This window comes from Onychomys torridus, chromosome 3 (assembly GCF_903995425.1).
Source record: "Onychomys torridus chromosome 3, mOncTor1.1, whole genome shotgun sequence".
Taxonomy (NCBI): Eukaryota; Metazoa; Chordata; class Mammalia; order Rodentia; family Cricetidae; genus Onychomys; species Onychomys torridus.
Window position 1 is genome coordinate 112,542,649 of NC_050445.1, and position 14,772 is coordinate 112,557,420.

The 14,772-nt window shown below is 45.4% G+C and overlaps 1 protein-coding gene across 2 annotated transcripts; it reads left to right on the top strand.

Moving 5' to 3' along the window:
* The first annotated feature begins 275 nt into the window (after nt 1-275).
* Gkn2 (gastrokine 2) lies at nt 276-11,141 on the top strand. Of its 2 annotated transcripts, none has more exons than XM_036180446.1 (6): nt 276-287; nt 6,961-7,014; nt 7,435-7,572; nt 9,162-9,272; nt 9,916-10,072; nt 10,929-11,011. In XM_036180446.1, the coding sequence occupies exons 1-6, from the start codon at nt 276-278 to the stop codon at nt 11,009-11,011; spliced, it is 555 nt and encodes a 184-aa protein (XP_036036339.1). The 2 variants fall into 2 exon arrangements, with proteins under 2 accessions (XP_036036339.1, XP_036036340.1); XM_036180447.1 differs by lacking the exon at nt 276-287 and adding an exon at nt 5,124-5,160 and having other exon boundaries at nt 10,929-11,141.
* Nucleotides 11,142-14,772: the final 3,631 nt, after the last annotated feature.

The window sequence follows — 14,772 nt, forward strand, 5'->3', positions numbered from 1 at the left end:
ATCAGATATATGTTTACAAAATTTTCTTTCAATCTCTCTTTTATTTTCATAGTCTCATCATCATCTTTAGAAAAGCAAAACCTTTTAAATTTATTGAAAATTTTAAATTAATTATAATTAATTATTGAGTTAATTATAATTTGTGAATTTTAATGCAGGCTATTACCCAGGGCCTCTCTATAGGTGGCCTTTGTCAGGATGAGGAAACCCTTCTTGTTCCTAGTTTTGTGAGAGTTGTCAATGGATGGTAAATTTACAGATTGCTTTCTGTATTCATGAGAATCATTGTTTACCATTTTTGTGTATTTCGTGTGTTTGAGTGTACTGCTGACTGATTTTCAAACGTTGAACAGATCTTCCATCCAAGAAAATAGCTTCACTTGGCCACAGTGTATTGTTTTCCAATACTTCTCCTTTCAGTAAGGCCAGCATTCTTGAAGATTCTGTCTGTCTGTCCTCAGGTAGGCTCTAGGTCCAATGGTTTTGTTGTTTTCTAGCATCTTTGTCTATTTTCCTACAAGCATAACATTGGGCTCAACAATGACTTGGGACTTGTTCTCTCCTTTCTTATTTTGCGGAAGAGTTTACATAGAATCAGTACTATTTCCTCTGTGTATGTCTGATGGAACCCGTGTGGGCGTGCCATCTGAACTCAGAGCTTCTCTTGCAAGGTTTCTAGCTAAGAATTCAATGTAAAAAGAAAAGGATATTTAGAACCACTGAGGCGATTTGTTTCTTCTTGGCTCAGTTTGGTAGTTGTTTAGTGGGAACTTAGGCCATTTCCTCTGGGTGGTTGGGTTTGTGGATGCAGAGATGCTGACACAGTTTCGTGACTGTGTGTCAGTGGGTGTAAGGTGTGTAACAACGACCCCTTACCACTTTCATTCTGGTAGGAAGAGTCAATACCTTCCCCTTCTGTTCTCTTGGACTGTTGGCTCCAGGGCCTCAGCCTCACTGACAATTTCAACAAGACACCAGAGTTCCATCCTCTTCCTTCCGTTTTAGCCATACTGGCTTCCACTCTCCTCTTTATTATTTCCCCCTTACTTTTCTGCTTGAGGTTCTTCTGTGTTTTTTTTTTTTTTCATTTTTCATTCCTGGAATCTATTAACCCAACACATTACATGACTGTAGCCAGCTTTAAGTCTCCTGAGAAAAATGCTATCCCAGAAGTAAAGAGAGCTAGGTATCAGAGAACCAGTACCCTGTTTAGCACTCTGTTCGTGAGAGTCTGAAAACTGGGAGAAGACACCAGGATTCACAGTTGTGAGTCTCCTAGGAAACCAGCAAAACCTCCCAGAGAAAGAAGCATCTAGCTGTGCCTGACCTTGACTTTGCACCCTATTTACCCAGAAGACAGCACTGGATCCCCTGGAACTGGAGTTTTAGACAGTTGTGAGCCACCATGTGGGTGCTGGGAATCAAACCTGGGTCCTCTGGAAAAGCAGACAGTGCTCTTAACCACTGAGCACTCTTTCTGGCTCCTTTTTTTTTTTTTTTCAAATTTCTTAAGGCAAATATCCTAACATAATCATTTGACATCATATTTTAAGTCCATTTAAATAAAACATTCTTTAATTTCTATATAGCTTCCTCTTTAACCTATGGCTTATTTAAAAGTGACTTCTAAACTTAATATGCTTGGAGATTTTTCCAGATATATTGCTTTTATTTTAAGTTAATAATTCTGCCCAGGCCCCAATTTTCTAATGATTTCTGAGGTTACTGTATCTATAGTAATAACAATGATTTTAGGGAGGCCCCATTCTGAGCTTACTGTGTTGGCTGCTGCTCTTAGTGCATTTTGTTGGCCACCCTGTCAGTGTCTGAAGGTGAGGTGATCAGCTCTCTGCTCTTTCTCTCCACCTGATAGTCCTGAGAGAAACTTTATGGTCATCATAGGATACCAATGTAGCAAACAACGTTCAGCTCAAGACGTCAGTTATTATTTTCATGGAAAACAATGGACACTATAAATGTGATCTTTCTTGTTTCTAGTTGATATATCTGGCCAGTACACTTTACGCAGTGGATTCTTGTGTAATTCTAATTCCATACATTCACATTTGCTGTTTTTAATAGTTATTTATGTTTTCTGGTAGGCAGCAAATTCTCAGAGATCCTTGGTTAAGACTATTTCTCCAGTGATTATCACTAGGCAGACAGTGGTCAGGAGTAGGAGAAAGAGAAGAAATAGGTTCAGGAGGGAGAGACGAAGAGGAAAGACAGGGATAAATGGGGCATAGAAACAGGAGAACAATAAAAGGGTTTTAGGAGTCTATGGCACGCTGGGAGAGGGCGCGAGAGTGTGCAGGGTGAGTGGCTTTTACAGCAACTCTGCTTGGTGCATGAACCTCTTTCTGCTCCTACAGGCTCCTTTCTTTCCTTTATTTAGAATATTTCCTTCTGTGTTATTCAGTTTCTTGTCACTATGACATATTGCCTGAGATAATAACTTCAAAGGAAGAAAGGGTCATTTTAGCTCACTGTTTCATGGGTTTCCAGTCATGGCTACTGGGCTCCTTGCTTTGGGAGAGAGAGAGAGAGAGAGAGAGAGAGAGAGAGAGAGAGAGAGAGAGAGAGAGAGAACACAACCTTATATTAGAAATTGAAAAACACCTTAATAACTGAGTTAAAGAAAAAACCCACAGTAGGAATTAAGAAATTTTTTAAAAGGTAAAATAGTTATATGATGAAAATAAAATATACTTGGTGGTAAGTATAATATTTCTCAATGCTTCCATTTTAAATAGCAAGAGAGACTCAATGTAGCAAAACAATGTTCAACTCAAGACGTGAGACAAAGAACACAGTAATTCTGTAAGAACTAAGGTAGAAATCATCAGAAAGGAAAGCAAGTGGGCGTTTGAGGAAACTCACAGACAGAAAGAGCAGCACTGGGGGATTTGCCGTGCTGGGTTTCAGCACCCGTCTGTGGATCTGGGAGTCATCATTGTTGGATAATAAATGAACTAATGAGGCATGGAGGCAGCAAGCAGGAGGCTGTTTCCATGAAAACTGCATGGCTTTAGAAGTTAGTGGCAAAGAGCTCCACTATTTACTAACAGATGTAGGAACTACTGGATGTCCAAGTGGAAAAAGAATGTATTAAAACCTCACGCTACACTCAGAAGTAATAGTAAATTTAAATGTGAAAAGCAGGACTTTAAGAAAATGTGGGAAAATGCACTAAGGACATTGGAAACATTTTGAAAGCAAGACTAAAAGCAAAAATTATAAAGAACAATACCTGTGGGAATTTAAATAGCTCTATAAGTGAGTGCTTTGGAGGTCTACACCAACGCGGCCTCACAGGCCTGTTCTGCTGCAGCAGATTTGAGGTGTGGATGTGCTCGGCATAGGTCCCTCTGTGTCTGTGACTTTACTCCCTCTGAACCTGGGAGGCATGGGCAGGGGTGTCGTTCTTAGCAATGTTTATCAATGCAGTAGCTTCACACTACCCCAGTGAAGTTTTCGCTTGAGTTGTGGCCAAGCCTCACAATTTCCAAGGCTGTCTTTGAGCCAGGAGCAAGCTAGACTCTGAAGCCTGCTCATGCCCTACCCCAGCAAGGTGAGGACTTGTGCTTGTCTCACACAGTCTGAGAGGGCTTGTGGTTAAGAGGGTGGACTCTGGCATCAGACCACATTGAAGCCTTAGCTCCTGCCTTTGGGAGGTTGTGTGGTCCCAAGAAGTTAGTTAGTCCTTAGCTTCCCTGAACCTTGGCATTCCTCCCGGGAAATGGTACCGGAACCAGAAGGACTACTGAATTAATACATTCAAAGTGTTTAGAAAGCACTGGGACATGACCCATAAGTGCTAACAGTGTCATCATTAGACCTATGAACTTGGAGCTCCTGGGGACGGGGAAAACGAGGCAGAGGGTACCCACACATTTGAAAGCAATCCTGTCTAGAGCCCTGGCCTTCTTCCTTCTCTGTGTCACTGAGTCAGGGATGGGAGAGCATTGGCAGATGTACTAGAAAATTGTATCATTCCCACCACAGTGAGCTCAAAAAAAGAGACACACCCTTTGCCTCATCCCAGCTGGGCAGCCAAGGCAGCAGAGTTCTACAGGACCAGGGAACCCCTAAATGTCCACTACTAAAAACTCTCTTCTTTAAAACATGGACTGTGCTGGCGCACGCCTATAATCCCAGCACTCGGGAGGCAGAGGCAGGTGGATCTCTGTGATTTCGAGGCCAGCCTGGTCTACAGAGCTAGTCCAGGACAGGCTCCAAAGCTACAGAGAAACTCTGTCTCAAAAGACCAAAAAAGAACCAAAAACCAAAACCCGAAAACCAAAAACCAAACCAAACCAAAACAAAACAAAACAAAACATTGACTGTGCATTTTAGCTCCTTGCTCAATCTTTCATAAGTTAAATTGTGTTAAAAACAAAACCTCCCTTCCCTTATAAGTTCATCATCCCCCCCCCCCCAATCTAACTAGTAATTTCTAACTGTGGCAGTAAAAATTTCTCAAACTAAGCTCTGCTTTGCTCTCTCAATTTTTTTAAAATCTGAAAATTTCTTAAGGTAAATGGAGATGTGTCACCCACTGTTCATGGTGCCCTGGACAAGGGCCATCTGAAACATTTGGTTAGTGCTGCTAGACTCCCAAATCTTGGTCCTCATGAATCTCTACAGACTGCCACCGGCTCTAAAGGAAGGAAAGACAGCCATGGAGCTGTTCATATTCTAAGCTGTCCTCACCTCTGTTTTCATGTATGATGCTGCAGCAGACAAATTCAGCAAGTTGGGCAGTGTTGAAGAGACCCTGAGTGGGGAGCATAAGTCTTAAGGACTCTACATTCGGGAAGGGAGCTAGCATGCTCCTCCAGTGTCTATGTGTGAAGAGCAAGTGTCTGCAGTATTGTTACAGGGCGGGAGCCTGGACAGATAAGCTAGAAGTGTTTGCAGAGTGACCAATGGGGAGTTGTCAGTGCTGACTAACAAACTTCACTGATACCTGGGATGTGGTTAGGTCTCCGTCCTGATAAGAGAGTTTGCTGGGGTGTGTCAGAGATATAGACTTGATCTTTCCTGACATGACCACTCAGAAAAGAGATTTCCAGTTCTTGAAACCGGTATAAAGGCTGGATGCTGCACAGGTGTCCACACTCACTCCGGCTCCTTTCTTCTGGCAAAATGAAAACCCCTGTGAGTATGCATGCATGTTCTCTGAACCCTTACCGCTTGTAGCCAATGTGCTGTGGGTTTCAAGGATCTTAGACAAACACTGTGCAGGTCTATGCTTCTGGGATTGAATTAACAGTGTTTGAGGGTGGAATAATGTTGAATTTTTGTGTGTCCATTGCCTATTGGGTTTATTTAAATGTACAAAGAAAAAAATAGAAACATGTAGAGATTTTGTTTGGAGGATGTTTACTAATACTCCCTTCTCTTCACATTGAGGGGTGTAGGCATTTGAGAGCAATGTGTTTATCATCTGAAAGAGAAGCGATACTTTAGAAGCAATGTCTATAGTAAGAATGTTAGCAGCTACCCCCTAAACTGTGTGGAACCCCAACTTTTCCCACAGACAATCACCTCTTCTTGTTGTGCCCACAGTGCACACCAGTACTACTGTTGCCCTTATTGTGAAGTTGAGGAGACAGAGGCAGAGGAGACTGAATTCTCCAAATCTGTAAACACAGGATTCAGGACGTGGTTTCCGTGTCTTGGGCCCTGTGCACTGTAGTCACTAGGTGAATTACAGCCACCAGAGTGCTCTCATGTCTAAACTCTTTATTAGGGAAAATGACTCCCTTTTCCTGTCTGATACCAGATTCCATGGCTCCACCCTGTGTGCTCAGATACAGAATGGAAGCCCTCCCCCAGCCTCTGCCTCCTGTTTTCACTCAGCTACTAACAGAGAAAGCTGTACATTAAATGTCAGCCCTAGCATGACAATACTGTCAGATGAACTGTGTCCTCTCCCAATGTCTCTTGATTTCCCAGAAGTAGATCTAAGCCTGAAGTACAAATTTACAGCCAAGCTGTACCAACCTTGGTGTAGATAGGAAGGATCTGGGGGCCGAGGACACTCCCTGTGCTCTCTCTCGGCATCCACTGAGATGGTTAGTTGATTCATTTGTCCAAACTTCTAGTCTAGACCCACTAAATAGAACATACAGGAGTGTCTGAGGCTCTAGAACTACCTGAGGTGGGGCAGGGGAGCCCCGTGTAAGTAGACTGCAGAGTGTCTGCAAGGATGTTGTTGGTTGAGCTTCCAACCTGGGCCCCAGAAGATAGATACGAGGAAAGGGTTGCACAGGAGGGCAGCAGCCCCACAGGCAGGTCTTGGAAGCGCCTGTTCTTCCCACGGTTTCCCTCCTACTCACCAGTAACTTAACTGGCAGTAGAGTTCACTCTCAGAAGAGAGAAGACCCCTGCTGACAATGTCAGCACAGACCTGGGAACGAGCCCAGCACAGCATCAGTGCTGCTTCTGGGTAGGCCCAAAGGCTCCCTGGCCCTGCTGAGCCCGCAGCACCCCTGAGATGTGGGCTGTGGCAGCAGATGACTGCTTTCTTTGAGGTCAAAGGTGAACTGTGTTTCCAGTATTCTCCTTCCATAGCTGTTCTCAACAACCCACTGTGGCCATGTCACTCACGGATTCCTTTCAAATGGTTCCTTACCTCAGTCTCAAGAAACTGACATTTCCCCCTTAGATTAGAGGACTTAACTTACCCTCTAATCCCAAAGCGGTTGTGACTCAGGCCAGGCTTCCCCTTGGTAATTCAGTCCTTCTCTGCTCACCTGCCCACCATGTGTCTAACAAATAACATGACTCCACAAGTGCCCTGCTGAGTGGGAAAATGTGTGTTTTCTACTTTTTAAAGTAGAAAAACCAGACTGCTGGCCACTATCAGGGCTGGCTGCTGTCCCTAGGTGCCCACTGTCTCCTCCTGACCCCTCACTGAGTGACGACCCTACAGAGAGTTGGTGTGTTTTTCAGGTGGCATTTCTGGTGGTGCTGTCCATCTTTGGAATACAATCTCAGGCAGATGAGGTGAGTTGGCTTTTTGGAGCTGTGGGAGAAGGTAAGAGCTATGAGAGACTAGGCAATCCCAAGGACTGGGTAGTCCACATGTCTTCGCTGGGATGGAATCCCAGTAATGGGAAAGATGAAGTGGTTCTCTATTTCTGCCTTCAATGCCTTCCCAGTGTAACCCACCACACAGTGTAACCCACCACACGGTGTAACCCACCACACAAAAACGTGGTGAGTCCTGTTTTCCTTGCGATGACATCACTTTTGTTCTCTCACACATTACATAATAAACCAGTGGGCAAAGCTTTTCCCTCTGACTCAGCACGAGCTTCCAATGGCTTTCCAGCTGTCCAGTGGAGCCTTTATTCTGGTGAATGCACTACCTTTTCAATGCACGCTGTTTATAGTGAACATACTTTGTCTTTGTTGTCTGTCTAGGTTTTTAACATCTTCACTCCAAGCGCCAATGGTGGCAATGTCCAGGAGACAGTGACCATTGACAATGAGAAGAACACTGCCACCGTCAACATCCACGCAGGGACGTGCTCTTCAACCACCATTTTTGACTATAAGCATGTAAGCAGCAAGGGGGTCCATAGAAGATTGGCTTTTAAATGGCGGGGTGGGTCAGCCATTGTGTGTATATTTAAATTATACTATCTATCTTTACATGTCCTTAAAAGTTTCCTCACTTCTTCCTTTCCCTTTAAATAATCAAGCAAGTAAATAAAACTATTACTCAACAGTGGTGATGTTGTCCCCCTGCTGGTCCAGAAACGGACTGAAGAATAATCAAAGCAATGCCAGAACATAAACAGGAAACTGCCTGTTGGATGAATAAATGAGAACTTCTGATACAAAACAACCAGAGGACAGGCAGAAACCCAGAGCAATGCACACACTTAACTATTTCTGTAGACCAGACAACATGGTACTTGCTACAAGGCCTTCCCAGTGGTGGTTACCAGGGCAACAAGTCTTAGAAACTTGTTCCAAAAGCTTATTGTCCTCCATCCATTTACTGATTTGGATTAATTCACTGATTTCTTTCTCCAACACTTTTTATGGGCTGCCTTACGCCAGATACCCGGCATGAACACCAACAATGGATGTCTGAAGTTGTTGGTTTTTTGTTTTGTTTTGTTTTTTCCCTTTTTCTTCTCAAAACTACTCCCTTGCATCCTCTCGGTGCTGCTGGGAATTCCATGCCACTTTTTGAGTATGGAGTCTTTGAAGTCTTCAACAGAAGTGCAACTAAAATTATCTTTAAATAGATTTCATGGAAATCCCAAAAGTGGCTTTAAAAAAATCGAATTGTGGAGATTTGTTTAAGCTCTTCCTCTCTCATCAGCCTTAGTGCCTTGGTCTCTTGTTAAATTTCGGTACTAAGAACTTTTGAGGATTGAAAAACAGGAAGTAGAATGTTTTTTATGTATTTGAAGCATCATGGAAAATTTCCACTCAAGGTCAAAATGTGATGGCCTGTGATCCTTCCTCATGTTAGACCCCCACTCACCTGTGTTCTTCTAATGTGGCTTCCTCAGTTTACTCCCTCCATGTGGTGGGTAGAGTCTGAGGTAGAGAAAAGGGAAAAGGAGGGAGAACAGGTAAAGCATTGAGATGAGGGTAGATGTAAGCATGCTCAGGAGACTTCTAGAACAGAATGGCCTGGGAGAACGTCAAGCCAGGTTGAGATGTTCTATGTTTGAATTTTCCAGAAGGGGAGCTTCTAGTTATTGTGGCTACTAAGAGTGCACTGTGAAATAAGTTGTAAATTTCATTGGATTTGAATTTAAATAGCCACATGTGCAGCCATTGTGGTATTGAATGATACAGTTCTAAAGGATATTATAGATAGTCATAACTGAGAACAGGCTGGATAAAACCCAAAGGAGAGAGGCAGAGAGCCATGCTCCTCAGTCTTTAAACCCTATGTTGTAGGCTTCAATTCCAGAACACAAAGAGGAAGTGCCAGTTTCACAGGTGTACAGGAGACAAGTGGAGAAACAAAATCTCCATATCAAAGATGAGTGGACAGAATCTCAGACTGACAGGTGACGTTAACTCACAGTGGTACTCAATCTTTTCTTCTGAGACTCAAGGTCAACCTCACCAAATCAGAATCCCGGAAACTTCAGAGTCAGTAACTGCTGTCTCTCCCTCAGGGTTACATCGCATCCCGGGTGCTCTCCCGAAGAGCCTGCTACATCCTCAAGATGGACCACAAAGCCATCCCTGCTCTGGACAAACTCCAACGGTACATCTACGAGAAGCAGGTAGCTTGGGATTCCTTGAAACTTCTGCTCCTGAGCCAGCCCATGTGGCTGCCCACAGAGAGATGTAGATGAGACAGTAGACCATAATTTATGTTTCCATGCATGTGATGCTCAACTTATTAATGTGTTTTCACATTTGGGGGAGGGAGGAGCAGAAATTCATCTCAGCTCAGTTTTCATCATAGAAGCCTGAAAACATGAATTTATAAGAACTTAAATGAACTATCTTTGGAGATGGGGCTGGTAAACCTTTCTTCTTGGAGGTGAGATCTAAGATACAATGTTTGGTTGAAAATGAGTACATTCGTGATATTCAAGAATACAAACACACAGACAGATAATACCGAAGTGCGAGACTCTCCACACAGTGCGCTGAGGCTAGACACCTAGTTTTGGCCCTGTCTACACCGCTCCATCTGCCTCTCCCTTTTCAGGAGATTTACCTTCTGTGGGTTTATTGCAGTAAAGTACTGTGGGTAAAAACGGGCTTTTCTTCCATGCAGAGTAGTCAGCGGAAACCATGACTTGAAATGTCTGAATGCCCTTTAATTAATCACTGCAAAGAGAAAGCCACTCACGATTTAAAGTCAGGTCCACCAGGCTCACCAGCTTCTCCACCACTGTTCTTTGTTCTGTCACCTAGGCAATGAGCACCATGGACTCCAAAGAGTACACTTGGGTCAAGTATAACCCTTTGAAGTCTCTGATCATGAAGGTGGATTGGTTCCTGTTTGGGTCGCCAATTGAGCAGCTGTGCAAGCACGTCCCCCTGTATGAGGCGGAGGTGGTTACAAAGCCAAGTGAGTACCAAAGAAGCCAATCAAGTTCTAGAAGCTGTGGTGAGCCACACAATTGGGGGTGGGGACGGGCTGTGTGAAATATGCACAAGTGAAAACATGACTCAGCTCAGTTTCTTTAGGAATTGAATTCCTATGATGTAAATGAACTTTTAGAGGAGTCAGGAGCACGGAAACAGGCAAAAACTCTGCCTCTGAGGGTTCAGTGCAGTGGGGAAAGGAATGAGTGAAAGCGGTGAATGGGGTCGGGAAGGGTTCCACCCTGAGATCCCCATTTTTCACATGTAAGTGCTCCATGTAGAAAAGCGTTCCCAGAGCACCTTCCAGACAGTATTCCCTGGAGATGTTTAGGAATGCTGCTGGGATCTGGCATAGTGGTCCGGGAAGAGAGGATGGAGTGAGCACACAGGCAGGGGATGGCAGCTGGGTGTTACAGGGCACTGTGATCATCGCTGAATTTTGCACTGACTGTGGCAAAGTGACCAGAACCAGTGGACAATGAACTTCACAAGAGACATTTGTCAGAGTAGTGGGAGGTGAAGAAGAAGGTGTCAGCATGTGCTGCGCATTTGCCCAGAAAGACAGCATTCACAAGTGCTTAGAGAGGCAGGAGAGCATGCTGTCAGTGCAGAGCCTCACAGCATCCACCAAGATGCAGCAGAGCAAACTCCAGAGCTGCTATTCTTAAGTAAGTTAATTTAGTAGTAGCAGCAGCAGCAGCAGCAGTAATATGGCTATGGCTAAAATCTTGGTGCTATGAAATGACAAGGCCCTCCCCTTCTGTCCCCTTTGAAACTAATGGCTTGCTGCATTGAAACACATTTTTAATACCACTTTGTTACATTTTTCCCATTTCCAGAAGAGGTGTCCACTGGAGCCTGTGCAAAGGTTGGCCTCCTGGGTATCCTGGGAGTCTCTATCTGCGCAGGAATTCACATCTGAGATGGTCCATCAGCTGCCTTCATCTTTCTGAAGAAGTCCACCGTTGTTTCCATTCAGCAGCCAAACTAGATTCGTTCCAACATTCCATCTACTTATGAGATTCAATAATAACACAGAAATGATATATTTACAGATATGTGTGTGCTTGTTCCTTTCACGGACACAGTGGGGAGCCAAGAGATGTTGACCTTAATATATAGAAGGACTCCAAATGAGGTATATAATGTAGGAAATGTCCAGATGATGGGGCCAAGGCATATGCAGTCTAACTAGTGGGGTATACACCTCCCTCTCCCTCTCCCTCTGCAGCTGCCTGCAGACCAGCTGCCCACCTGTGGCCTCAAGGCTCAGACAGCAGGATTGAGCAGGGACTCGGTGCCCATGGCTTTGAATGGGAAGAGGGTGGGATGCAGCATACTCTACTCCAACAACCTCACTGCTCTAATGAAGGAAGTTTCCTCTTCTGACCAATGACTCAGCTTTGAGGGCCATTTGGGGACCTTTTAATTTGCTGAAGCCCCAGTCTTGGTCACAGAGAATAATATTCTCTTATGTGCCAATCCAGAGTGAGCAGGGAGACAGAGGCAGTAACACCAGGAACAGAAACAGTGAAGCTGGGAATCTAAGCTCTGCAGGAAAGGTGTCCAAGGCATAAAATGAATGACACTGTGTGGACCAATTCCCAGACCAGTTAGCCAGGTCTCATGTAGTCTGGGCAACTAGATGCAAGTTCAGAACCAAGAGAGACTTCAGGAATCCCTCTCTATCACTGTGTCTTCCTAGTTCTCACACTGGTCCATGGACAGACACATCAGAAGTGCCTTCTGTGTACTCGGCGCTGGGGATGACAGGATAAGATGCTCAAGCTACCATAGTCAAGGATGCTATTTTCTTGGTGGGGAAATGGGACTTTTCTTTTCTTTCTTTCTTCCTTTCTTTCTTCCTTCCTTCCTTCCTTTCTTCCTTCCTTCCTTCCTTCCTTCCTTCCTTTCTCTCTCTTCTTTCCTTCCTTCCTGCCTTTCTTTCTTTCTTTCTTTCTTTCTTTCTTTCTTTCTTTCTTTCTTTCTCTTTCTCTTTCTCTGCCTCCCTCCCTCCTTCCCTCCCTCCCTCCCTTTTTTCTCTCTCTCTTTCTTTTCTTTTCTTTCTTTTTTTCTCTTCAAGACAGGGTTTCTCTGTGTAGCCTTGGAGCCTGTCTTGGAATTCACTCTGTAGACCAGGTTAGCCTCAAGCTCACAAAGATCCGCCTACCTCGGTCTCCCGAATGCTGGCATCAAAGGCGTGCACATTTCTATAAAAAGTTGATGACAGTAGTATCAAGTGTATTCTAGACTGCCAAGTAGAGGACAGAGTGTTTTAGGAGTCTGAGAGCAATAGAACCCAAACCAGACTTGTTGCAGTTGAGAGTAAGCTGAGAGTCTTATGTAGCTAGTCACAGAGGAGGGGGGGCATCCTGGAGGTGGGGGTTTAATAATGCCTTATTTGGGCAAACTTAATGAATGTATGTTGAGCTAAAAATCAATATTGAGCCTTTTGGTTTCTGATAACGGTGAAATAGCTTAGATCAGTCCAGCTTTCCTACCACTACCGTTATGTCTGAACAAAATGTGAAAAATGACTCCTAAAGGCATGGGGGGACCCGTGCAGAGGAAATCTAGAGAAAGGGTCACTTATCTGCTGCTGATTACAGCTGTCTTATATTCTTCTTCAAGCTCACTGACAGCCCAGTCTTTTCTCCAGCCCTTTCTTTCCAGCCAGCACAACTCCAGGCTGTGAAAGCAGAGGCTAAGCATTTCTTTTGCATGTCCTTCAGTTGTAGGGGACTAACCATGATATGTCAAGATACTTTTCAACTATATATGACTTCTCTCCTGTCCCCAGGAGATGGGCCATTGTCACTGTCACAGCCAGAGAAGGTTCTTCTGGCCTCCAGCAATATAAAGACAGATGGTGTTCAACACTCTTCAATGAACAGTATGACCCCACAGTGAAGATTTTCTGGTTCAATGTGTTAATAGTTAAATTTGGAGAAAGCCCCAGCTAAATCAGTCCTGTTTCTCCTAAGAAAACAAGATCATATTTTCTCTTAAGAAAGCAAGGGGCTGATTGGCCTAAGATGGTCAGGTGACCAAGGCTCTGACCAATAACACGTAGGCAGAAGTCTGCTAAATGATGCTTCCAGGATCCATATTCTTTCCAGAGAAAGAAAGATAGATTCATATGGCTGCGAATTCGGTTCTTTGCTCTTTCTCATTCCCCTTCCTGTAATGGGGATGTGATACTGATGCTCAGAGCTGTGTCTGCCATGTTGGGGTCATGAGGTAACATTCTCAGGGAGGCCAGGTCAGGAAAGGAAGGACTGTCCCTCACCTTAGGCCTCAGTACAAATCGTGATCTACTTTCAACATTTATCATTGGGCTAAATGAAAAGGAAGCCATCTGGCCTGCAGCAGTCTCAGGAAACGAGCTGCCATGGATGTTACCCCGACGGCCCTGAGCAACTTGTGCTCTGGCTCCTGGATTGGAGTCAGGACCTGAGGCCTCAGGCTCTGGTCCTTCCATGAAGCTGAGGAGGCAGTGGCCATGGACAAGTGGGGGGGGGGTCCCTTGCTGGGGACAACAGAGGTCTGCTTTAGAAAGAACTTGAAAACCTTGTGCCCAAGGTTCCAAGGAACAGGAGGGATGGGGAGAGCAAGGTGACACCACATGGGGGGAGGTTTTAGTGACAGGGATAGGGCTGTCCTTGCAAGGGGACAGTTACAGAATGAGGACTGGATATCTGCGTCTTTATCGATTTGCAATAGAGATGGGCACACTTATCTAAGGGGCATTGCTCCTGGCTTAGAGTTTTAGAAGGAGGCTCAGGACCACTCTGGGTTGTCACTGTGTAGTGGGGCCAGTACAAGAAAGAGGCATCTCAGGAGCCCCAGTCCCAGTTTTCAGGAGACAAGTGCAGCCTCAGGTCTGACCATCCAGACTGGGTGTCATTGGTGGTTTGTTTATCTATTACCAAAACTTCTCAAGAGATAGTCTAAAAAGACTCAAAAATGAAAGGTTCTGGTGGAGTCACCTCCATGCTGTAGGACATGGCTGGCAGTGCACAGAGGATGAGGGAGCCCGCAGAGGGGATGAGGGAGCCCGCAGAGGGGATGAGGGAGCCCGCAGAGGGGATGAGGGAGCCCGCAGAGGATGAGGGAGCCCGCAGAGGATGAGGGAGCCCGCAGAGGATGAGGGAGCCCGCAGAGGAGCCCGCAGAGGATGAGGGAGCCCGCAGAGGAGCCCGCAGAGGATGAGGGAGCCCGCAGAGGAGCCCGCAGAGGATGAGGGAGCCTGCAGAGGGGATGAGGGAGCCCGCAGAGGATGAGGGAGCCCGCAGAGGGGATGAGGGAGCCTGCAGAGGGGATGAGGGAGCCCGCAGAGGATGAGGGAGCCCGCAGAGGGGATGAGGGAGCCCGCAGAGGGGATGAGGGAGCCTGAAGAGGATGAGGAAGTCTGCAGAGGATGAGGAAGTCTGCAGAGTGTGAGGGAACCCTCAGAGGATGAGGGAGCCTGCAGAGGATGAGGGAATCTGTCTGCTAGACCAGTGACATGGAAACTTTATTATTTCTCCCTAGAAGGTAGGAAATGTACCCACCCCACCCCCACCCCAGACTACAGGGCTAGTGTTGAATGGCAAGCCAGAAGGCAGAGGACTGGAAAGAGCTGCTTTCCACAGGCAGAGGCTGGAACAGGCATATTCAGTCTTCACGGGCTGATGTAGAGGT

Excerpts from the sequence above, each read along its gene's own strand:
- Gkn2 (XM_036180446.1), top strand. Across the intron at positions 7,015-7,434 it reads TACAATCTCAGGCAGATGAG|GTTTTTAACATCTTCACTCC; the intron begins GTGAGTTGGCTT and ends TTGTCTGTCTAG. Across the intron at positions 9,273-9,915 it reads GGTACATCTACGAGAAGCAG|GCAATGAGCACCATGGACTC; the intron begins GTAGCTTGGGAT and ends TCTGTCACCTAG.